Source organism: Scyliorhinus torazame, chromosome 2 (assembly GCF_047496885.1).
Source record: "Scyliorhinus torazame isolate Kashiwa2021f chromosome 2, sScyTor2.1, whole genome shotgun sequence".
Classification (NCBI taxonomy): Eukaryota; Metazoa; Chordata; class Chondrichthyes; order Carcharhiniformes; family Scyliorhinidae; genus Scyliorhinus; species Scyliorhinus torazame.
In genome coordinates, this window is record NC_092708.1 from 171,469,008 (window position 1) to 171,494,238 (window position 25,231).

Below are 25,231 nucleotides of genomic sequence, written 5' to 3' on the forward strand. Positions count from 1 at the left end.
GAGCTTGCCCTTTCCCCGTCCAAACGATGTGCAAGATCAATCCCAGCTGACGCCGGCAGTGACGTATGGGAGAAGGGCGCGCGCACTCTGATGCCGGGGCTGGAGTGGATGGGGCGAGCGCGCGCACTCTGATGCCGGGGCTGGAGTGGATGGGGCGAGCGCGCGCACTCTGATGTCGGGGCTGGAGTGGATGGGGCGAGCGCGCGCACGCTGACGCCGGGGGTGAAGCGGATGGTGCGAGCGCGCGCACGCTGACTCCGGGGCTGAAGCGGATGGGGACGGCAGCGCTCACGTTGACGCCGGCCTGTCATTGGTGTGAAGCGGTTGATGTTGATGTGAGGAGGTTGCACTCTCGTGATGGTGTAAATGAGCTGTTCCCGGCAACAGGAGGAGGAGGAGAGCGGCCGCGCTCTCCCCGGGGTGTGGACGTTGTGAGGGGTAAGTGCCGGCGGGAGGAGCTGTGGCCGCTCAGGCGCCGGGCATGGCGATGGTTTTGTTTTCATGGCACATCCGCGGTGTCCTCGCCGCCAGCCCTGTTTTTAACACCCGCTGCGGACGGGGAGAGGCGGGTGGCATCTGCTTTTCCTCCTCCCCAGTTTGCAGGCGATCCAGAGCAGTTTGGGTTTGGGCTTCCCATATAAATGTGCATATAAAATAAGTTGCGGACACACCAGAGCCTGTTTGTATTGGGTTTCCTACATGTGTGGAGGATGAGCTAATTGCGCTCAGTCTCATGATCAGCTCCTGACCTCGCTGTTGTCAATGGTGATTTTTAAAGGCGGGTACTTATACCGCAGCCCTGTATTCAGCTTTTTTAGCCACTATTTCTGAAATGTAACTTGCAACATTCAGGGTAATAATGTGATATGTATACCACCTAAACATAGAAGGAAAGGCTTTCAAACTCTTGGTGTTCGCTGTTCACTTAGGTGTCCTTCAAGGAGTGGTGTCATCTTGAACCCAAAGTTTATAACCATTTGCATATGCAAAATCGAGAACTTCCCACGTTAACACCTCTCAGATTTTAAGTATAGGGTATATTTGCCTGCGAGAGAACAGCACAAGAACAGCCATTCTGAAACAGCCAAATCTACAAAATCCAAACAGGAATAATCATAAAGAAATATCTGTATGATTAGAACTTTCATGTCAGAGCATTGTGGGCCAGATCTCAAAGATTCATTGCATCAACGTCATCTTCTGCTCCTCCCATTGTTGTCTCTTATATGGACTGTAATATGCCCTAAGCCTCCAGAAAAATCATTTAAGTTTGTTATACAAGACTCAAAATTATGTGAATTTAAGATAAAAACTGAAATAGGGTAAACAACTGTCAAAAGGAATGGGCACAGCAACCAACATATAGTTTGATAGAGGAGTGGTGGAGTGAGTGTAAACAATGAGTGCTTCAGCAATTGATTCAAGGACCAATTTACAATTTATATCAATAACTTAGATTTGCAAGTTCACCACATCAGATCAATCTATATGGGTTTCTAAAATGTGGGGAGGGACAGTTGAGTGCATTGAAGGATGAAGAATCTGAAAAAAGTAAAAATCCATGTTGGCAGGTGAAGGAAAATGGGTGATTATACACGATGTTGGACGAGTTAAAGGTGATGTTGAAAGAAATTTAGTGGTGTCAGATCTGATGCTTAAACCTTCTGTGACTGGTTTTCACAGAATTAATATATATAGATAAAATTATGATATAGCCTCTGTGTAAGGTCGTCTTAGTTTGACTGAACTTCATGTTCAGGTTATTATATTTGTGGTGCTTCCTTAGATGAGGGGTGCATAGTACAGCTGGTTCAATGGTGAATGACATTGGGGCAACCCAGTGCTGCTGTTATAGGTCTAATCAACATAGGCATATTCAGTTAGCATGGATCAGCAATCAACAAAATAAATGGAACGGTGTTCTGCTAAATCAGTAGTGTATAAACTTGGAGGATGGAGTGTTTTATCCATCTGGCACTCTGATCAGACTGCTCGTAAATATTGTCACTGCTTTTGGTCACCATTCCAACATACCTGATGCTGTGATAGTGAGGCTGTTTTTTTTAAAATAAATGAGCTAAAATGGACAAAATCATCATCTTCATTCATATTTAGCTCACAGTTTGACACTTCAGCCCTGGTTTGTTAATTGGTACTTTAAGTGATGAAGCTGCTGAAAAATCTTAATAAAATGTCCAAAGATAAGCAGGTTAGGTGGATTGGCCATGCCAAATTGTCCTTGAGTGTCCAAAAAGCTTAGGTGAGATTACGGGGATAGGGTGGAGGGTGCTTTTTTCCGAGGGCCGGTGCAGACCAGATGGACCGAATGGCCTCCATCTGCTGTGAATTCTATAAATTTAATTTTCCATTCCGAAAGAATCCATGCATACAAGTGTGTTCTGCCGTACAATTTATTATATCAGAAATTAAATTTACTTGGTACTGTAGATATTTTAAAGAGTTTACAAATCTTACTCTAAACCTTGTGGAGCTTAATTTGTGATATTTCTGATTTAAAAAAAATACTTTTATGCATCGTACTAACATATTTACTGGAGAATTGTTGAACAAATGCATATGATAATTAATATTTAATTAATAACTAATTTCAACAACGTATCGCTAAAAACATCACTGCTGTTCTTATTGAAAGTTTTGTCAAATGCCCGAGTAGCCAAATACTATCGATAATCTCTATTGAAATATTTTGGAGTTGTGAATACCCTAATTTGTTTCTTTTAGAAATGGAACCTCATTGATAAAGCACTCCTTTGGCCCCTTTTCCTGCCTCGTCGTGTGCAAATTACAACTCATTTGGACTCCATGACCTTTGTCCTCAACCATACTGCATCCAGCACTCCCAATATCCTTGTTCTTACCAATCTTCACTGACTATCGTCTCTTCAGATTATCTTCAGGATTTCTTTCTGTCTTTGCTTTCAAATTTCTTCAAGGCCATGGCTTAACCTAAATAAAAAGCACACAAAAAAAGGCTGTAAATTCTGGAAACTTGAAACAAAAACAGAAAATGCTGCAGAAATCGCATCCGTGGAGACAGCTGATTTATTGACATACTTTATGTTTCCAGGGTTTTATGCTTATGTTCTTGACCCAACCTGTATCAGTGTCCTTCAACCATATGCAACTTCTACCTCATAGTCAATGGTTTAGTTCATTCTTCCGTCTCTATACTGCACCATCAGTAATTACTCCTTCAGTGACAATGTCCTTACGACCCTTAACTATCTTGCCATATCAGTTTCTTCATTGATTTCAAAACATCAAACATTTCTCTTACTCAAATGTTCTATTTTATCCTCTAACTTGCAGAATTCTGAGACATCTTCCCTTATGTGGGAAGTACAATCGAAAATGAAGTTGTTTAACTACATATAATAACGTCTGCAAATTAATTAAGTTATCATAACTGTGGCTGATTATATTACGTATCTCCAAAGTTTTTAATTTTATAATTTGAATTAACTAACGTTTTTTCTGGGATCAGTAAAATCCTTAACCTGTACAATTACGTGGAACAAGAGACTATCCATAGGTGGAGGAGGGGTGGGGAAATAATTATGTGGTAGTTGTTGGGGATCTAAAAATTAGGGGGACATAGAGCATCATTTGTAAACAGATTTCAGAGTATTCCAGGTTCAAGGGTGAAGAGCATTTCAAGCTTGTTTGAAGTGTTATTGGGAAAGGAGAGGATACGATCCAGTCACTGTGATCCATGTTGAGACCAACAAGATGGAGATAAATAGGCAAGAGACCCTGTTTTGCAGAGTAACAGGAACTTAGAGCTAAATTGAAGACCCGGACCACAAAGATTTTGAAAAAAATTGTTCATGCAAATGTGAATTTAACTGGAAAAGTCTGCATTTATTGTTCATTCCTAATTGCTTTTGAGGTGAAAATGAAATGAAAATTGCTTACTGTCACAAGTAGGCTTCAAATGAAGTTACTGTGAAAAGCCCCTAGTCGCCACATTCCGGCGTCTGTTCGGGGTGGCTGTTACGGGAATTGAACCGTGCTGCTGTCCTGCCTTGGTCTGCTTACAAAGCCAGCAATTTAGCCCTGTGCTAAACAGCCCCTAGGTGGTGGCGGTGAGTTGCTTTATTGAACTGGCAGTCCATGTGGTGTAAGTGCGTGCACAATTCTGTTAGGGTAGGTGTTTCAGGACTTGACCCAGCAACGGTGAACAGCTATATATTTCCAAGTCCGGATGGTGTGTGGAGGGAAATTTGCGTGTTTTGGTAGGACAGATCACAGGATTGAAAGGTGCTTGGCGAGTTGTTGTGTTGCATATTGCGGATGGTGCAGACCAATTTACCCTCTAATTTTGCTTTGAGGAAAGTGGGGAATTTGTTTAAGTGCATGCTGGCCCCCTGCAGAAAAATCCAATCAGTTTCACTCCCCCGCTTCATCCCTGTAGCTCACCACTGTGGTGGTGGTGGGGGGGGGGGGGAGGGTGGGGGGGGGGGTGGGGGGCTCCTTCACCGGGGGGGCCTCCGATGGGGTCTGGCCCGCGATCGGGGACAACTGATTGGTTGGCCGGCCTCTCTCTCTCTCTTTCCCCCCCCCCCCCCCCAAACCCGGGCCTACTTCCTGGTGCAGCCGGCCCCTGAACACCGATCCCATGTTGGGTCGGGGCCGGCACACTTAAGAAGTTCCGCGCGCATGCGCAGGATGGCGCGGCCCAACTGCGCATGTGCAATTTTGAGCTGCCCGAACTGCGCATGCGTGGGTTGGCGCGGCGCCCATTTGGCGTTTGCACGTTCTCCCTGTGTCTGCGTGAGTTCCTCTGGGTGCTCCGGTTTCCTCCCGCAGTCCAAACGTGCCGATGAGGTGGACTGGCCTTGATCAATGTGTGTGGTTAGGGCAGGGGAGTGGGCGTAGGTGGAGTGCTCTTTTGGAGGGTCGGTGCAGACTCGAAGGGCCTAAAGGTCTCCTTCTGCGTTGTAGGGATTTTATGGAGAGATAACATACTAGAGTTGTATTCTAACAATTTGGAAGGTTATGGGGTGAATTGTAGGGATTTTATGGAGAGATAACATACTAGAGTTGTATTCTAGCAATTTGGAAGATTGTGGGGTGAATTGATCAACATTTTGAGGGGAACAGATAGGGTAGGTAGAGATAATTTACTTCTGCTGGTTGGGGAGTCTGGATTTAGGGGGCATGATCAAAACATTAGACTCCTTTCAGGGGTGAAATACGGAACCACTTGCATGTGCAAAGTGTGGGAGAGGTTTGGAATCCTCTTCCCCCTAGTGGCAATTGATGCAAGATTAACGGTGAATTTTAAAACCAAGATTGATAGATTTGTATTAACAAAGTGTATTAAGAGATCTGGGGCAAGGTGGGTATATGGAGTTAAGTCGTAGATCAACTAGGTTCTCATTGAATGGTTGAACAGGCTCAAGGACTCTTGAGGACCTGAGTGTTCCTATTATTAAACTTCTCGCAGTCAATTGGTTAAAGAGGAGTCTAGAAGTTAATGCAGACTCTGTTTAAGATGTACATTAGACGCGAATAGACTTTTTTGTGCTGGGTAGGGCATTGATCTCGAAGGTGAGGGGAACGGAGTATACGGCTATAGCCATTTCGGATCACGCTCCACACTGGGTGGACTTGGAGATAGGGGAGGAAACAGGAGGGCGCCCACCCTGGAGAATGGACATGGGACTAATGGCAGATGAGGGGGTGTGTCTAAGGGTGAGGGGGTGCATTGAAAAGTACTTGGAACTCGATGATAATGGGGAGGTCCAGGTGGGAGTGGTCTGGGAGGCGTTGAAGGCGGTGGTTAGAGGGGAGCTGATATCAATAAGGGCACATAAAGGGAAGCAGGAGAGTAAGGAACGGGAGCGGTTGCTGCAAGAACTTTTGAGGGTGGACAGACAATATGCGGAAGCACCGGAGGAGGGACTGTACAGGGAAAGGCAAAGGCTACATGTAGAATTTGACTTGCTGACTACAGGCACTGCAGAGGCACAATGGAGGAAGGCACAGGGTGTACAGTACGAATATGGGGAGAAGGCGAGCAGGTTGCTGGCACACCAATTGAGGAAAAGGGGAGCAGCGAGGGAAATAGGGGGAGTGAGGGATGAGGAAGGAGAGATGGAGCGGGGAGCGGAGAGAGTGAATGGAGTGTTCAAGACATTTTATAAAAAATTATATGAAGCTCAACCCCCGGATGGGAGGGAGAGAATGATGGGCTTCTTGGATCGGCTGGAATTTCCCAAGGTGGAAGAGCAGGAAAGGGTGGGACTGGGAGCACAGATCGAGGTAGAAGAAGTGGTGAAAGGAATTAGGAGCATGCAGGCGGGAAAGGCCCCGGGACCGGATGGATTCCCAGTCGAATTCTATAGAAAATATGTGGACATGCTCGCCCCGGTGCTGACTAGGACCTTTAATGAGGCAAAGGAAAGGGGACAACTGCCCCCGACTATGTCTGAAGCAACGATATCGCTTCTCTTAAAGAAGGAAAAGGACCCGCTACAATGCGGATCCTATAGACCTATTTCCCTCCTAAATGTAGATGCCAAGGTCCTGGCCAAGGTAATGGCAATGAGAATAGAGGAATGTGTCCCGGGGGTGGTCCACGAGGACCAAACTGGGTTTGTGAAGGGGAGACAGCTGAACACGAATATACGGAGGTTGTTAGGGGTAATGATGATGGCCCCACCAGAGGGAGAAACTGAGATAGTAGTGGCGATGGATGCCGAGAAAGCATTTGATAGAGTGGAGTGGGATTATTTGTGGGAGGTGTTGAGGAGATTTGGTTTTGGAGAGGGGTATGTTAGATGGGTGCAGCTGTTGTATAGGGCCCCAGTGGCGAGCGTGGTCACGAATGGACGGGGATCTGCATATTTTCGGCTCCATAGAGGGACAAGGCAGGGATGCCCTCTGTCCCCATTATTGTTTGCACTGGCGATTGAGCCCCTGGCGATAGCGTTGAGGGGTTCCAAGAAGTGGAGGGGAGTACTTAGGGGAGGAGAAGAGCACCGGGTATCTTTGTATGCGGACGATTTGCTACTATACGTGGCGGACCCGGCGGAGGGGATGCCAGAAATAATGCAGATACTTGGGGAGTTTGGGGAGTTTTCAGGGTATAAATTGAACATGGGGAAAAGTGAGTTGTTTGTGGTGCATCCAGGGGAGCAGAGTAGAGAAATAGAGGACCTACCGTTGAGGAAGGTAACAAGGGACTTTCGTTACCTGGGGATCCAGATAGCTAAGAATTGGGGCACATTGCATAGGTTAAATTTAACGCGGTTGGTGGAACAGATGGAGGAGGATTTCAAGAGATGGGATATGGTATCCCTGTCAATGGCAGGGAGGGTGCAGGCGGTTAAGATGGTGGTCCTCCCGAGATTCCTCTTTGTGTTTCAGTGCCTCCCGGTGGTGATTACGAAGGCTTTTTTTAAAAGGATTGAAAAGAGCATCATGGGTTTTGTGTGGGCCGGGAAGACCCCGAGAGTGAGGAAGGGATTCTTACAGCGTAGCAGGGATAGGGGGGGGGCTGGCACTACCGAGCCTAAGTGAGTATTATTGGGCCGCTAATATTTCAATGGTAAGTAAGTGGATGGGAGAGGAGGAGGGAGCGGCGTGGAAGAGATTAGAGAGGGCGTCCTGTAGGGGGACTAGCCTACAGGCTATGGTGACAGCCCCATTGCCGTTCTCACCGAGGAACTACACCACAAGCCCGGTGGTGGTGGCTACACTGAAGATTTGGGGACAGTGGAGACGGCATAGGGGAAAGACTGGAGCCTTGGGGGGGTCCCCGATAAGAAACAACCATAGGTTTGCCCCGGGGGGAATGGATGGGGGATATGGAATGTGGCAAAGAGCAGGAATAACGCAACTGAAAGATCTGTTTGTGGATGGGAAGTTCGCGAGTCTGGGAGCGCTGACCGAGAAATATGGGTTGCCCCAAGGGAATGCATTCAGGTATATGCAGCTGAGGGCTTTTGCGAGGCAACAGGTGAGGGAATTCCCGCAGCTCCCGACACAAGAGGTGCAGGACAGAGTGATCTCAAAGACATGGGTGGGGGATGGTAAGGTGTCAGATATATATAGGGAAATGAGGGACGAAGGGGAGACTATGGTAGATGAACTAAAAGGGAAGTGGGAAGAAGAGCTGGGGGAGGAGATCGAGGAGGGGCTGTGGGCAGATGCCCTAAGCAGGGTAAACTCGTCGTCCTCGTGTGCCAGGCTAAGCCTGATTCAGTTTAAGGTATTACACAGGGCATATATGACTGGAGCACGGCTCAGTAAATTTTTTGGGGTGGAGGATAGGTGTGCGAGGTGCTCGAGAAGCCCAGCGAATCATACCCATATGTTTTGGTCATGCCCGGCACTACAGGGGTTTTGGATGGGGGTGACAAAGGTGCTTTCAAAAGTAGTAGGAGTCCGGGTCGAACCAAGCTGCGGGTTGGCTATATTTGGGGTTGCACAAGAGCCGGGAGTGCAGGAGGCGAGAGAGGCCGATGTTTTGGCCTTTGCGTCCCTAGTAGCCCGGCGCAGGATATTGCTAATGTGGAAAGAAGCCAAGCCCCCGGGGGTGGAGACCTGGATAAATGACATGGCGGGGTTTATAAAGCTAGAGCGGATTAAGTTCGTCCTAAGGGGGTCGGCTCAAGGGTTCACCAGGCGGTGGCAACCGTTCGTCGAATACCTCGCAGAAAGATAGACGGAATGGGAAAAAGAAGGCAGCAGCAGCAGCCCAGGATTGGGGGGGGGGGGGGGGAGGAGGAACCAGAAGGACTCTCAGGGTTGTTAATATATACTGTATAGTATGTATAGGTCGTTGCTACAGATAATTATATATTGGACTGTTAAATTATATTTTTGGAGAGTGTTACTGGTGACAAGGCAGTTGCCAATTAGGGCTAGTTTTCATTTTTGTTATTTATTATTTATTCATTTTTTTTTGTTGTTTATAAAATAGGTCATTGTTATTTGTGTTGTTATAATATTGTGTAAAGGATGCACAATGTACTGTGTTGGTTGACCAAAAATTTTCAATAAAATATTTAATTAAAAAAAAAGATGTACATTAGATTTAGATTACAAATTCTTAATTTCTTCTACAACTCACCACTGTGTCAATAACTGGCTATATGTTTTTTTAGAACCAATAAAGCAAAATAAACAACTAATCTAATTGAATTGACAGCCCCTTAATGGGGAAATGTAACAAAAAATAAAACTTTCAAATGAAACTTATTGAATTAAATCTGAATGATGTTTCTAAGGCTCACACTGTGATCCAGCCCCTGCAGGGTCACGTGATTGTGGGAGGCCTCAAATGCACCAATGGACACTGTGCTCCCTCTTCAGGAACACCGGGTGTGAATATAACCACAGACGAAGGCAGGCAATCGGGACTGTCTGGTTATACTCTTGAGTACCAATAAAAATAAATGGACCAATTAATTAATTACCTCCGACACTAGAGACACTGTACCAAAAAGACACAACTTTTAAAAGAAACTTGGCAAATCAAATTAAAATGTTAATTTGGGGGCTGATGATGCACTCTTCCCTTGAAGCACCCACCAGTCACAGAAGGCCTCAAGTGTACCAGTGAATCCTATGTGTGCTCCCTTATCCTTGGATATTTGGGTGTGAATGTTATCAATTGTGCGTCGTAATGTAACTAAGTGAAACCAGGGTGTAAGGCTGCATTTATTGCCTATTCCTCAAAAATATTTTTAGCAGTTAACAATTGTGCAAGTTTCAAAAGACATTTCGTACTCAAAAAGGTTAATCTGCTCTGTTTCGTTTCATTAACACGTGCCAGTGGAAAAAGACAAGCTTTGACTGTTTTGTTTTCATTTCAGTTTTTGTGCAGAGTGACAGGCTACCTCCTTTAACGGCTGCAGCCTACATGATTCTGATGTTAGGTAGAAAATTCTAGGATATTTGTCCAGTGACAATAAATAAGTAGAGATTTATATCCAGGTCAGGATAGTATGTGACTTAGATGAACGGAGTTCCCATGATATTGCTGACCTTCTATATGCTATAGATTGTGGGAAAGAAAGGTGCTGTCTATGTCTGATGAATTGCTGCAGTGTATCTTGCAAACTGGAGCCACAGTTGCAACAGAAAAGGGAAAGATAGAAAGATTGAGCCAGAATTTAACTGTAGCAGGCAAACAAATGAAGTACCATTCTTTACCATTTTGGCCTCTGTTTTTGAATTGCAGGTTGATATAGGTGGGATATTGAAACAGTCTGCTTCTTTCCTCAGGGCACCTGGGATTTTTGGACAAGGCAAGCAACTGTTTCCCTCGATAACCAGTCAGAATGAAAAGTTGTTCATAAGCATAGCAGTCTCTGAACCAGGATTAAAAAAAAAAAAATTCTTGGGATTTATTTTTCTTTGTTCTTTCATGCAATGTGGGTGCTGCTGGAAAGGCTATATTTGTTGCCCATTCCTAATTGTCTCTGAACTGAGTGGCTAGTTAGTTTAACTCAACCACTTTGCTGTGGGCCTGGATTTACATATAGACCTGGCTGGGTAGGATTTCAGATTTCCTTTCACAAAATGGCTTTAGGGATCAGGTGTTTTCAACAATTGATGCTGGCTGTCATGGCCACCATTACTGAGACTTATTTTATATTCCAGATTTATTAATTTAATTTAAAATTCCACCAGTTGCTGTGGTGGGATTTAAACATCTATTTCTGGACCATTAGATTAGGCCTCTCTATGACTAGTCCCATAACTTGACAACTATCCTGCTGTACCTTTACAGTTTGAGTGGCACGGTGGCACAGTGGTACAGTGGTTAACACTGCTACCTCATAGCTCCAGGGACCCGGTTTCAATTCTGGCCTCTGTGACTGACTCTCTGTGGAGTTTTCACTTTCCCACAGTCCAAAGAAGTGCAGGTTAGGTGGATTGACTAAATTGTCCCTTAGTGTCCAAAAGGCTAGGTGGGGTTACTGGGTTACGGGGATAGGATGGAGGAGTGGGCTTAAGTAGGGTGCTCTTTCCAAGGGCCAGTGCATACTCAATGGACCAATGTCCTCCTTCTGCACTGCAGGGATTCTATGATTGAAGTATACTCAAGTAGTATTTTTTCCAATTAAGAGGCAATTTAGCGTGACCAATCCATCTAGCCTGGACATGTTTTGGGTTGTGGGGGTGAAACCCACGCAAACACAGGGAGAATGTGCAAACTCCACACGACAATGACCCAGGACCAGGATCGAACCCAGGTCCTCAGCACCATGAGACAGCAGTGCTAACCACTGCGGCACCATGCCGCCCTTGATTCAATGATTCTAATTGCAAGTTCTAACAGTGAATTCAGTTCAAATCAGATACAGAAAGCAAAATAGAAACAAAGAGGAAGGTTGGATTAAGGCAGGAAAAAAAAGACAAAACATTTAAAATGTTTAATTTAATAATTGAATAAGAATTTAAAGTATTTACTAAACTATAATTTAAAATAAAAATCCAACTATTAAAAGCTTAAGGAATTATACTCTGTAATTTTGAGTGTCAAAGATGTTGTCTGGCGGTAATTAAAACTTGCCATGTGCTTAAAAGGGTACTTCCATTGAACCTGACAAGCCTTAACATCCTATGGTACATTTAGTTTGCATCTACTATCCAAGTACAGGAATATCACAACATTCAATGCATTTGATCGGTGAATCTGAAGGTGAGATGCTGTTCGGGAAGCTAATGAGGGAATGGCATACCTTGGACAGCAACCTCTGGATTTTCACACTTACTAATGTATCTGACATACGTGACGTGAATATTGGTCAACGCTGTCAAAATGAAGTAAGATGAATAATAATTCTGGCCTATAAACTTCAGTGGCAGGGATATTAATATAGTTAGTTAACCGTGGTGCATTTCATTTTATTGGTATACTGGTTAGATTGAATTGTTCATTACTGTTTGTAATTAATTTTAATTAATTAGTTGATTGTAAAACTAGTCTTATGGTTTCATTCTGAGTACTGATTTCTTAGTCGCTTTAATGTTATGGAGTTTTAAATTTGTTTGGCTGGATAATCATATTCACATGTTGACGTATTCCAACAGATAAGTGATCATAGCTGATGTACGTGGATATGGTAGCAGCTGTTGTGCTGTTTGCTTGAATTAAAATTGTTGTGTCAGTTTGTCATTTGATCGTTGGTGCTGTAACTTTTTACTCTGCCTGAGATTCTAACCGTGCTACAACATGGGGAGATGCAAAGATGGAGAACCCAACAAACATTGCCTTACAGTACTGTGTCATCTCTCCTGCTTAGTTGCAGAATGTTATTTATGTTGACTGCAAAGAAGTATGCAGCCTGATTGTATCAGTTAACCAATAGAAGCTCTGGTGAATTTGTGAATAGCACTGTTCAGAAGCAAATTTGGAACAGATAGAATACAAGTACTGCTTACAAATTCTATTGCATTCAAAAGCATTCCAACATGGTTACAAACTTCTTGATGCACCTCTAACCTCTTAAAAGTTTTCAAGGCTAGATATAAGACCAAATGTTCGCAAACTTTGATGCAACTGTGCACTTTCCACCCCTCACCCCCAAGAGATTCCGTACATGCTATGGTAGTTTTTAAAAAATGAGTGGGAGCTTGGTGAACGCTGAATTAGCAGAGCATGCTGTTCAATTATGCTTTGTAATATGCAACCAATAATTGTTGGACTTGAAGGAAATGCCTTTTCCATGGATTAGGCTGATTTCTGACATAGGAGGTGTCCTGCATTTAATACGGAATTGTTTTTGTTTTGACTACATATCGTACTGTAGGTGGGTGAGTTTAATTAAATCATTTGTCATAAATCATCAAATTGGGATTTCATCTTGATGCATTTAAAGAAATAACAGCAGTATTCTTTCAAATGCATGTTAAAAACTGATTATTTTTTGATTTTGAAGAAATTTACCTGTCTGTGGAGAAATTACCTTTGTTCATGCGATTAAATAACCAAGTATAAATGCTTAGCCCTGTTTTGCAAGATTGGGCATCTGCTAATTGGTCCTAGCTATTTAATTCCTAATCATGGCTTTTAGTTTGTGGTTTTGCATTGTAATGTCTAATCAGAAATGTGTTTTTGTTGCATTCACTTGTTAATTTTAGCTGACAGGTATGACACAAGGTGACAAGGGACTGTCCTAAAGCTGTGAAGTATTATTCCATTGTTTAATTTAGTAATATCTTTTAAAAGTTAAATTTCAGTTTGAACACATCATTATCCTTGTTCCTACCAGTAAATGGTTCCAGTTCCTGTCCCTTCATTATTCGGGCAGCACGGTAGCATAGTGGTTAGCACAATTGCTTCACAGCTCCAGGGTCCCAGGTTCGATTCCTGGCTTGGGTCACTATCTGTGTGGAGTCTGCACGTTCTACCCGTGTGTGCATGGGTTTCCTCCGGGTGCTCCGGTCTCCTCCCACAGTCCAAAGATGTGCAGGTTAGGTGGATTGGCCATGCGAAATTGCCCCTTGTGTCCAAAATTGCCCTTAATGTTGGGTGGGGTTGCTGGGTTATGGGGATAGGGTGGAGGAGTGGGCTTGGGTAAGGTGCTCTTTCTAAGAGCCGGTGCAGACTCGATGGGCCGAATGGCCCCCTGCACTGTAAATTCTATGATTCTATGATTAATGCTCATTGACTGCCTTCTGGAAACCTGTATATGGCTAGACAGCTGGTTCGTGATGCAGAGCGAGGCCAACAGCACGGTTTTATTTCTGGTTTATTTCCCATGTATTTCTAAACCAAGGAGACAATTCCTGAATAGCGTGTTTTGGAAGATCGTGACTAATGCACTAACAATTTCCTCACCTACTGCTTTTAATACTCTGAGGTTGAAACTATTGGATCCTGGAGATATTGAATTGATCATATTTAAAAAAAAACTTTAACTGTGATCCCTTTCCTTGAATGTTTTTAGTTTCCTTGTATCCCTGGTAGTTTATCCTTGTCCCCCTACAACTGTCTTTAAGAAGCCCATGTGTCTCTTGACAGATTTGTGAAAACGGGGAAGCTTTTACCACTTGGTTTGCATCCTTCTGTTTTTATAGCTACCCAAGCCTGTGGGATCTTCACTGTTTTATTGTCTTCATATCAGTCATATTTGTTATTTGCTATCTTTCACCTTTCATGTTGATAAAGGTTGTTATGTTGTTTAATTACAGATATATGTCTTGCCCTTCAGGGATATGTATAGGTGTTGTCTTCTACCAAATAGTTTTTGAACACCTGTAGTTTTATCTGTTTTAAAAAATATATATATTTATTAAAGTTTTTTAACACAATTTTTCTCCCTTAGACAAACAATAATCCCCCCCTCGTAACAAAAAAAAACGAGAAATCGCGCAGAGCAAGATATATACATGGCAAAATAATATATTTACACAGCTTTGTACACTGGCCCTCACCCGTACGTGCCAGTTTCCCCAACCCTTCATGTTATCTCTTGCTCATCCACCCTCCCAGGCAGTCCCCCACCCCCCCTCCCCCTGCTGCTGACCGACCTTCCTCTAACGCTCCGCGAGATAGTCTAGGAACGGTTGCCACCGCCTGTAGAACCCCTGTGCAGACCCTCTCAAGGCGAACTTAATCCTCTCCAACTTTATGAACCCAGCCATATCATTTATCCAAGCCTCCAGGCTGGGGGGCTTCGCCTCCTTCCACATTAGCAAGATCCTTCGCCGGGCTACTAGGGACGCAAAGGCCAGAATGCCGGCCTCTTATGCCTCCTGCACTCCCACTACTCCAAATATTGCTAGCCCCCAGCTTGGCTTGACCTGGACTTTCATCACCTGAGATATTGCTCCCGCCACTCCTCTCCAGAACCCCTCCAGTGTCGGGCATGACCAAAACATATGGACATGGTTCGCCGGGCTCCCTGAGCACCTTCCACATCTGTCCTCCACTCCAAAGAACCTACTCAACCTCGCCCCCGTCAAGTGCGCTCTGTGGACCACCTTAAATTGTATCAGGCTGAGCCTGGCACACGAGGAGGAGGAATTAACCCTACCTAGGGCATCAGCCCACAGTCCTTCCTCGATCTCCTCCCCCAGCTCCTCCTCCCATTTACCCTTCAACTCTTCTACCAGCGCTTCCCCCTCTTCTTTCAACTGCTGGTGTATTTCCGACACCTTGCCCTCCCCGACCCATACACCCGAGATCACCCTATCTTGAACTTCTTGTGCCGGGAGCAACGGGAATTCCCTCACCTGTCGCCTCACAAAAGCCCTCACCTGCATATATCTAAAGGCATTTTCCGGGGGTAACTCGAACTGCTCCTCCAGTGCCCCTAGGTTCGCAAACGTCCCGTCGATGAACAGGTCCCCCATTCTTCCAATCCCCGACCGATGCCAGCTCTGGAACCCCCGTCCTTCTTCCCCGGGACAAACCGGTGGTTACCCCTCATCGGGGACCACACCGATGCTCCCATTGCACCCCGGTGCCGTCTCCACTGGCCCCAGATCCTTAGCGTTGCCGCCACCACCGGGCTCGTGGTATACTTTGTTGGCGAGAGCGGCAGCGGTGCCGTCACCAACGCCCCCAGGCTCGTTCCTTTACAGGACGCCATCTCCATCCTCTTCCATGCCGCCCCCTCTCCCTCCATAACCCACTTGCGGATCATCGCCACATTTGCTGCCCAGTAGTAGCTCCCCAGGTTTGGCAGCGGCAACCCTCCTCGGTTTCTACTGCGTTCCAGGAACCCTCTCCTTACTCTCGGGGTCTTATTTGCCCACACAAACCCCATTATACTCCTGCCTACTCTCTTAAAAAAGGCCTTAGTGATCACGATGGGAAGGCACTGAAACACAAACGGAAACCTCGGAAGGACCACCATTTTGACCGACTGCACTCTACCCGCCAGCGAGAGCGGTAACATGTCCCAACTTTTGAAATCCTCCTCCATTTGCTCCACCAACCTCGTCAGATTCAGTTTATGTAGGGCCCCCCAACTCCTGGCTATCTGGATCCCCAGATACCGAAAGCTCCCCTCCGCCCTCCTCAGCGGTAGGTCCCCTATCCCTCTTTCTTGGTCCTCCGCCTGTAATACAAAGAGCTCACTCTTCCCTACATTGAGCTTATAGCCCGAAAACTCCCCAAACTCCCTTAGAGTCTGCATGACCTCCACCATCTCCTCCATTGGATCCGCCACGTACAGCAACAGATCATCCGCATATAGCGACACCCGATGCTCTTCTCCCCCTCGGACCACCCCCCTCCATTTATTAGACTCCCTCAATGACATGGCCAATGGTTCGATCGCCAATGCGAACACAAGGGGGGGAAAGGGGGCACCCCTGCCTCGTCCCTCGGTACAGTCGAAAGTACTCCGACCTCCGCCAGTTCGTCACTACACTCGCCATCGGGGCTCTGTAAAGGAGCTTACCTCAATTGATAAACCCTACCCTCAACCATTGGATCCGCCACGTACAGCAACAGGTCATCCGCATATAGCGACACCCGATGCTCTTCTCCCCCTTGGACCACCCCCCTCCATTTATTAGACTCCCTCAATGACATGGCCAATGATTCGATTGACAATGCGAACAACAGGGGGGGACAGGGGGCACCCCTGCCTCGTCCCTCGGTACAGTCGAAAGTACTCCGACCTCCGCCGGTTCGTCACTACACTCTCCATCGGGGCTCTGTAAAGGAGCTTAACCCAATTGATAAACCCTACCCTGAACCCAAACCTATGCAGCACCTCCCAGAGGTACTCCCACTCTACTCGGTCAAAGGCCTTCTCCGCGTCCATAGCTGCCACTATCTCCGCCTCTCCCTCCTCCGATGGCATCATTATCACGTTTAAGAGCCGCCGCACATTGGTGTTTAGTTGCCTGCCCTTTACAAATCCCGTCTGGTCCTCGTGGATTACCCCCGGGACACAATCCTCGATCCTCGTGGCCAGCACTTTTGCCAGCAACTTTGCATCCACATTGAGGAGCGAGATCGGCCTATATGATCCACATTGCAGTGGGTCCTTGTCCCGCTTTAGGATCAAAGAAATTGTCGCTTCCGACATTGTCGGGGGCAGGGTCCCCTCCTCTTTTGCCTCATTAAAGGTCCTCACCAGTAGCGGGGCCAACAGGTCTGCGTACTTCCTGTAGAACTCCACCGGGAATCCGTCCGGTCCCAGGGCCTTCCCCGCCTGCATGCTCCCCAAACCCTTGCTCAGCTCCTCCAACCCAGTTGGTGCCCCCAAACCAGCCACCTCTTGCTCCTCCACCCTCGGGAATCTCAGCTGATCTAGGAATCGTCTCATCCCCTCTTCCCCTGCTGGGGGCTGGTATCTGTACAGCTCTTCATAAAAGGCCTTAAATACCTCGTTTATTTTCGTCGCACTCCGAACCGTGGCTCCCCTTCCATCTTTGACTCCTCCTATTTCCCTCGCTGACATCCTCTTACGGAGCTGGTGTGCCAGCATCCGACTAGCCTTTTCCCCATACTCGTAGGTCGCCCCCTGCGCTTTCCTCCACTGTGCCTCCGCCTTCCCTGTGGTCAACAGGTCAAACTCCGTCTGGAGCCGTCGTCTTTCCCCAAGTAATCTTTCCTCCGGGGCCTCTGCGTATCTCCTGTCCACTCTCAAAATCTCCCCCACTAACCTCTCCCTTTTCATACCCTCTGTCTTCTCCTTATGAGCCCTAATGGAGATTAAGTAGTTTTATCTGTTGATAGTCTCTCTAACCTTTGTGGTAAACTTGTGTCTCATCCTTCCAGAGCTAACCTTGCCTAAATTTAAAACCGTCCTTGTGATTCTGCCTCCTCTCTCAATCCTAACAGTGAATTCTATTATATTGTCGTCACTGATAGCTAAATGTCCCCTTACTGTTTGGACACTGACTAATTTAGGTTCAATTTTCATTACTAAATCTAAGATGGCTTGCTAGAACCATTGTTCTGGAATACTATCCCAAAGGCTGTCAAAACATTCACTGTCTTTGGTTCCCAAGCTGCTCTGCTTCCCTCTGTCCAAAAGAAAATTAAAGTCTCCCATATTAACTATTCCATTCTTATAAAAAAAACTTCCCTGATCTCTGCATTTATGTAGCCTGATATCAAGAGGTCTGTATAACAACTTCCGTTGGGTTGGGTACTTTAAATTTATTTAAAAAAAAAGAAAACATGATGGTGGTGAGATGTCGTCTTCAACTGCTGCAGCCCATGTGGTCTAGGTGTACCCATAGTACTGTTAGGGTGGAGCTCCAGGATTTTGACCCAGCTCTAGTGAAGGAATAATGATATAATTCCATGTCAGGATGGTATGTGACTTGGAGGGTGACTTGCAGGTGATGGCATTCCCATGCATCTGCTGTTCTTGGTCCCTCTAGGTATTCAAGGTCATGAATTTGGAAGCCGCTGTTGAAGAGGCCTTGGTGGGTTGCTGCCGTGCATCCTGTATATTATATGCACTGTTGACATTTGTTGTTGGTAGAAGGAATTAATATTTAGGTTGGTGGATGGGATGCAGATCAAGCGGGTTGTTTTGGCCTCAATGGTGTTGAGCTTCGGGAGTACATTTGGGGCCACACTCACGCTGACAAGTGGAAAATATTCCACTACACTCATGTCTTGTACCTTGTCGACAGTGGACAGGCTTTGGGAACTGTGAGGTGAGTTACTTAGCACAGAATTCCCAGTCTCTGACATGCCCTTGAGCACTGTATTAATGTAGCTGGTGAAGTTAAATTTCTGGTAACTGGTGAACCTGCCATGGCCCAGGGTTTCGATAATGGAGAGTTCATTGAAGGTCATGCCGTTGAATATTTATAAGAGATGATTGGATTCTTTCTTGATGGAGATGGTTATTGCCTGGCTCTTGTGTGACGCGAACGTTACTTGCTACTTATTAGTCCAAGTCTGAAGATTGTTCACGTTGCTGCAAGTAGGTACAGACTGCTTCAGCACCTGAGGATTTGTGAAGGTACTGAAGACTGTGCAATCAGCGAACATCCCCACTTCTGACTTTATGATGGAAGGAAGGTCATAGAAAATGTTTGGGCCTAGGACACTACCCTGAGGAATTCTTGCAGTGATATTCTGGGGTTGAGATGATTGGCTTCAAACAACCAAGGCCATCTTCCTTTGTGCTTGGTACAACTTCAATCAGCAGAGAATTTGCCCACTGATTGCCACCGGCTTTAATTTTGCTGAGGTCAAGGGCAACCATGCTCTCCTCACTTCTGGAATTCAACTCTTTTACTCATGTTTGGCAAGGCTGCAATGAGGTGTGGAGCACAGTGGCCCTAGTGGAACCAAACTGAGCATCTGTGAGAAGTTATTGCTGAGTATGTGTCGCCTGATAACACTGACAATAACACCTTCATTACTTTGACAATGGAGCACAGACTGATGGGGCAGTATTTATCTAGGTTGTATTTGTCCTGCTTTTTGTGGACAGGGCATACCTGAGCAAATTTTGACATTGTAGAATAGATGTCAGTGTTAGAACTATACTGGAGCAAAGCGGCTATAGGCATAGCTAGTCCTGGAGCACAAGTCTTCAGAGATATTGTCGGGCTGTTTTCAGGGCCCATAGCCGTAGTTGTTTTTAATACCTTTTGCCATTCCTTGATATCACGTCGAGTGAGTCACGTTGTCTGACCATTGACATCTGTGGTGGTACTAACCCCAGGAAGAGGCTAAGGTGAATCATCCACTCAGTACTTCTGGCTTAACATGGGTTAAAAATGCTTCAGCCTCATCTTCTGCACTGATGTGTTGGCTTCCTTCATCATTGAAGCTGAGATTTTTGGAGTCTCCTCTTTTACAACTAGATTTGGCAGAGCTTTGATCTGATCCAGTGGTTTTGGGATTGCTGAGCATCGTCTGTAGCTTGGTGCTTCTACCATTCAACATTAGTCCCATGTTGTAGTTTCACCAAGTTTGTACGTACCTCATACATTCCTCATTGAACCAGGGTTGGCCCCTGGCTTGATAAGTGATGGTAGAATGGGGGATATGTCAGACCATGAGGTTACACATTGTGGTTATTATTTAAATATTTTTTATTGATTTGCAGGATGTGGGCGTTGCTGGTTAGGCCAGCATTTATTGCCCATCCCTAGTTGCCCTTCAGAAGGTGGTGGTGAGTTGCCTTCTTGAACCGCTGCAGTTATTGAGGTGTAGGTACTTCCACTGTGCTGTTAGGGAGGGAGCTCCAGGATTTTGACCCAGCGACAATGAAGGAAAGGCAATATATTTCCATGTCAGGGTGGTGAGTGACTTGGGGGAGGGGATGGGGTGGAGACACCTCCAGATGGTGGGGTTCCCATGTATCTAGGTATCTGCTGCTCTTGTCCTTCTAGCTGGTTGTGGCCGTGGGTTTGGAAGGTGTTGTCTGAGGAACCTTGGTGAGTTACTGCAGTGCATCTTGTAGATGGTATACACGGTTGCCACTGTTCGTCGCTGGTGAAGGGTTTGAATGTTTGTGGAAGGGGGAGCAATCAATCGGGCTGCTTTACCCTGATGGTGTCTAGCTTCTTGAGTGTTGTTGGAGCTGCACTCATCCGGGCAAGTGGAGAGTATTCCATTACACTCCTGACTTGTGCCTTGTAGATGGTGGGCAGGAGGTGAGTTACGCGCCATGGAATTCTTAGCCTTTGACCTGCCCTGGTGTACATAACATGGTGGAGGGTGTTCTCGGAGCTTTGGTAGATTCAATGCCTTGGTCAGAGAAGTAGGTTTGAAGTTGGGGTAGGAAGGGTGGGGAGGAAATTCCATAGAGGGGGATATAGACCAAGGTTCCCAACAAGTGTGCCGCATGGCAAAATAACATTCAAAATGATGAAACATTAATGTAAATAAACTAAATCTAATCTTTGTTTTCAGCTGCGTGGTGGCATCCCTAAGTCCCGATGAACCTCGCCCCTCCCATGCTTGCGTCGGTTGGGAATGGGCCGCACATGCTTTGTTCAGATTTTTTTTACATTGATTAGGCGCATGTGCAAGTGTGGCCGTTTCCTGGTTGGCGCACACAGGAGATCCCAGGCTCATTGGGAATTGGAGGCGTCAGTCATAGAGTTGAAGGCAAAGTTCCCTTGTGCCTGCGCAAAAAACAAAAACACAAAAGGGCACAAAAGTCTGGGAGCAATGAGAAAGACAGGGATAGGTTGAAAAAGAAAGGGGAGAGAAGACGGTGAGAAGTAAAAATAAAACAAAATTTACAGTAAGGGAGGAAGACCGAAGTAAGAAACAGGAACCAATAAAGTTAAGAAAAGAAGAAACGGGCTCCAATATTGTATTTGACATTTAAATGGTGATAAGGCTTTCATTATTCTGAGATGACCGATGGGATCTTGATTGATCATCTCATCTGAAAGTTAAAACATCCAGCAGTGCTGCACTCTCTCATTGGTCTAGATTGTCAACGTAGATTTTGGGCGTAACTTTCTGGCATGGGAGTTGAATTTATGACTTTCCAAGTGAGAGGTGAGTATACCACCAACTAAACCATGGTTGGCATGGCAGCTGAAAATTTATTTCATTTCTAATTTTAATTCTTGATGGAGTTTAATCTTTTTATTCCAGATATTTGGGATGGCAGCAGAGGAAAAGGTCACATCGCCTCTGGACTTTGGAAATGAACAGTCTCGCTCTCCTGCAAGCCCATCTCATCTCACTCATTTTAAGCCACTGACTCCAGATCAAGATGAACCTCCCTTCAGATCAGCCTATAGCTCCTTTGTCAGCCTTTTTCGTTTTAACAAAGGTGAGAAGCATGCATTTTTCTGATAAGCATGCTCCAGTGCAAGCAGAAGTCTGATTATTTTTTAAAAATTAATTTAAAGTGACCAATTCATTTTTTTTTTTTTTGCAATTAAGGGGAAATTTAGTGTGGCCAATCCACCTACCCTGCCCATCTTTGGGATGTGGGGGTTAGACCCACACAGACATGGGGAGTATGCAAACTCCACACGAACAGTGGGCCGGGATCGAACCAGGGCCCTCGGTGCCATGATAATAATAATAATCTTTTATTGTCACAAGTATGAAGTTACTGTGAAAAGCCCCTGGCAGCAGTGCTGACCACTACGCCAACGTGCCGCCCCCCAGAAGCCTGATTATATAACGTACTGAAAAAAATTGTGTCCCAAGTCAAGGGATCGATTCTTTTAAAAAAAAATATATATATTTTTAAAAAACATTTACACATTCTTTTGCTGGGGTGTGGCACAAGCTGCGCACAATTATTATTTAAAAAAAATTTAAAGTACCCAATTCATTTTTTCCAATTAAGGCACAATTTAGCGTGGCCAATACACCTACCCTGCACATCTTTGGGTTGTGGGGGTGAAACCTACGCAAACATGGGGAGAATGTGCAAACTCCACATGAACAGTGACCCAGAGCCGGGATCGAACCTGGGACCTCAGCGCCGTGAGGCAGCAGTGCTAAACACTGCGCCACCGGGCTGCCCTTGAGATCGATCCTAAACTTCTACCATTAATCACACTAATGTTTTTTCCCCCCTCCTTTTCAAATGATTGACGTGACTCCAGTATGGTACAGTGACTTTTATTACGTTTTTCACAAAGGTTAGCACCTTTTTGTGCCTTAGTAGTATTTGCAATACTGAACCGGAATTATATCATCCTGGATAGAGTTTGTTCCCACTTCACTTGATAGGAGTTTTGAAGGAAGCCTGCACTCCACCTGAGATTTGTCCCAGCCCTAACTGGGGTTTCCTGTGTTTGTCAGCCCTTCGCTATACCCCGCCTGGGGTTTTCCCTGTTCAAATTCAGATCCACGTCTCCTGTGCCACTGCTGCCTGATTCTCTTCCAGAGTCGCCCTTCCCCTTGTCCACGTAGGTTTACAGTCTAATCCTGTGACTGGTCCCTCTGGTATAGGATTTAATATTGTGACAGGACTTTCCGAAAGATGGAGTGGTCAATGAGCTGTTGAGCATCTTCCAGTCAAAGGAAGAAGAGTCAACCCTGCCGTTATGTCTACCTCTCAGTGGAATATGTGGGCAAGGGGTGATTGAATGAGTGGTCAACCAATGAGGTAAATCATCTTAATGACTAATCATCAGCCTGTGACAGTGGGAAGGAACTGTTTCTTGTCTTATCTCATTATGCTTATTTTAAGGCTCAAATCAGCAGGCTTGCTATCTTAGGTTCTGGTATTGCCTCAGGCTGAGAATTCTGAGGTGTATTTATTTTTAATTCATTTTTTCAAGATGTGGGTTTTGCTGGCTAGGCCAGCATTTGTTGCCCATCCCTAGTTACCCTTGAGAAGTTGCTGGTGAGCTGCCTTCTTGAACCGTTGCAATCCATGTGATGTAGATAGACCCATTGTACTGTTAAGGAAGGAGTTCCAGGATTTTGACCCAGCAACAGTGAAGGAGAGGTGTTCTATTTCCAAGTCGGGATGGTGAATGACTTGGAAGGGAACTTCTAGGCGCCTGCATTATCCAGGAGATACGGTGCTTTATTTTGTGGCAAATTGACAATTTGTCAGCGTAGCTGTAGTTACTGTTATGCTAGCGTCACATTTTACTCATTGGATTAAGGGAAAAATGCTTCTTCTACCAAACTGTTTTGTAAACTTGACGGTTTTTAGGTTATAAGGTGCAAAACACTCGTTCAGGTTAATTTCTATTTACTTGTTTGATACAAAAAGGTGGTCCTATAAAGATTAAAGATGAGAGTCAGATATTCAAAAATATTTGTGTTACAGTGAGTAGGTTTGCAACAATAACTCCTATCTGTTTATAGTCATCAGATATATGTTTGGTTAGTACAAACACTATTGCCCAAAATGCATATTCGGTAGAGATTCAATATGTGGTGATATAGTCTTTGAATAAAGTTTATTGCTTTTGTTCCTCCTCCAGTCTCTCCCATACATATCTCCACCTTGTCCCTTAGTGAAAGTTAGGTATGCAGTACTTAGTGAATGTGAGGTGCCAAGAGTAAGGAGGGGCATTATTAGCATGTGTTATTTTCTACATCCTTTGGTAATTGAACCAGGAATAGTGTTGTCGATACTGCAACTGACTGTCCAATCCCGATTTTGGGGAATACTGTCCTAAGTGCATGTGGCAAGAATAAAGTGGTGAAAAAAGCAATTGGGCATGCATACTACAAAGAATACATCGGGGATGCTTTTATATTAAGCCGTATATTGGTTATAAAATCAGAATTGGGCAGCCAGGTGGTGCAGTGGTTAGCACTGCTGCCTCAAGGCGCTGAGGTCCCAGGTTCGATCCCGGCTCTGAGTCACTGTGGAGTTTGCACATTCTCCCTGTGTTTGCGTGGGCTTCGTCCCCACAACCCAAAAATGTGCAGGGTAGGTGGATTGGCCACACTAAAATTGCCCCTTAATTGGAAAAAAATGAAATTATAAACACAAAATAAAATCAGAATTGTTGTTATGGATGCATTTAGGAAAATTCTGTAAAATAGAATTCTTTTGTTTCCTTGCATCTCCCCTGGACCCAAAACTAGATGATGGGAGACCTCACTCGTCATACAGACCAGAATTGCCCCAAGGTGAACCACAGGGTACAGAAGCCAATTGGTCCAACCACCAAGTTGATGATCGAGCATATTTAAGATCATCACCAACGTACAAAAAGCAACGGACAGGGGAGAAACCACGAAGAGCATCTAGTGCATCAATAGTCAAATCGCAAGGTCCAGGTAAAAATAAACCTAATGAAGTAATTTAATTATTTCAACAAATGCTGTAAATTGCATACAGGTTAACAGTGTGATAAGTATTGATAACTGCCAAACAGACTCTGGCATTGATAAGTAACTTCTCAAATTGAATCTCAATCTTTCAGATTTTAATTGCTGAAGATTTTGAAAAATTAAAATTAAATATTATTGTTAACTTTTGCGTCCTTAGTTATCTTTCTCAATCCTGTCTTTCTTTCTCCCTCTACTTTACTTTGTGTGCATGGTTTTGTATTGAATTAAGCATTTGAACTTGCACTTCCTGGCTTAGATGATGTGCCACAATAAGAATTCTTCAATCTGACTGGTTAAGGCGATATGCCATTGCTTGCCCTGTTCTCTCGGGTCCTAGATTTCATTTGAGAGCGTTGTACTATTTTTCATTTTTAATAACCAGAACTCCCAGTGAAAAACCATTAATCTGTGAGTAAGTGTAATGAACATTAGTGTAATAAGCAGCAAGCAAAATTTCCTCAGCACACACTACAAAATCAAGATGATTGTTTTGTATTTAGCTGCAACTGCTGATGAAGGGTG

General features: G+C 45.1%; 1 protein-coding gene across 5 annotated transcripts in view; it reads left to right on the forward strand.

The window, feature by feature from the left end:
* Nucleotides 1–267: 267 nt before the first annotated feature.
* Nucleotides 268–25,231, forward strand: part of pikfyve (phosphoinositide kinase, FYVE finger containing) — a 218,246-nt gene continuing 193,282 nt past the window's right edge. For all 5 annotated transcript variants that reach the window (XM_072479996.1, XM_072480015.1, XM_072480005.1 and 2 more), the window contains exons 1-3: nt 268–438; nt 21,539–21,719; nt 24,461–24,655. In XM_072479996.1, coding sequence (XP_072336097.1) covers nt 21,548–21,719; nt 24,461–24,655 — 367 coding nt within the window. In that variant the 5' untranslated portion in view covers nt 268–438; nt 21,539–21,547. The remainder of the gene's footprint in view (nt 439–21,538; nt 21,720–24,460; nt 24,656–25,231) is intronic.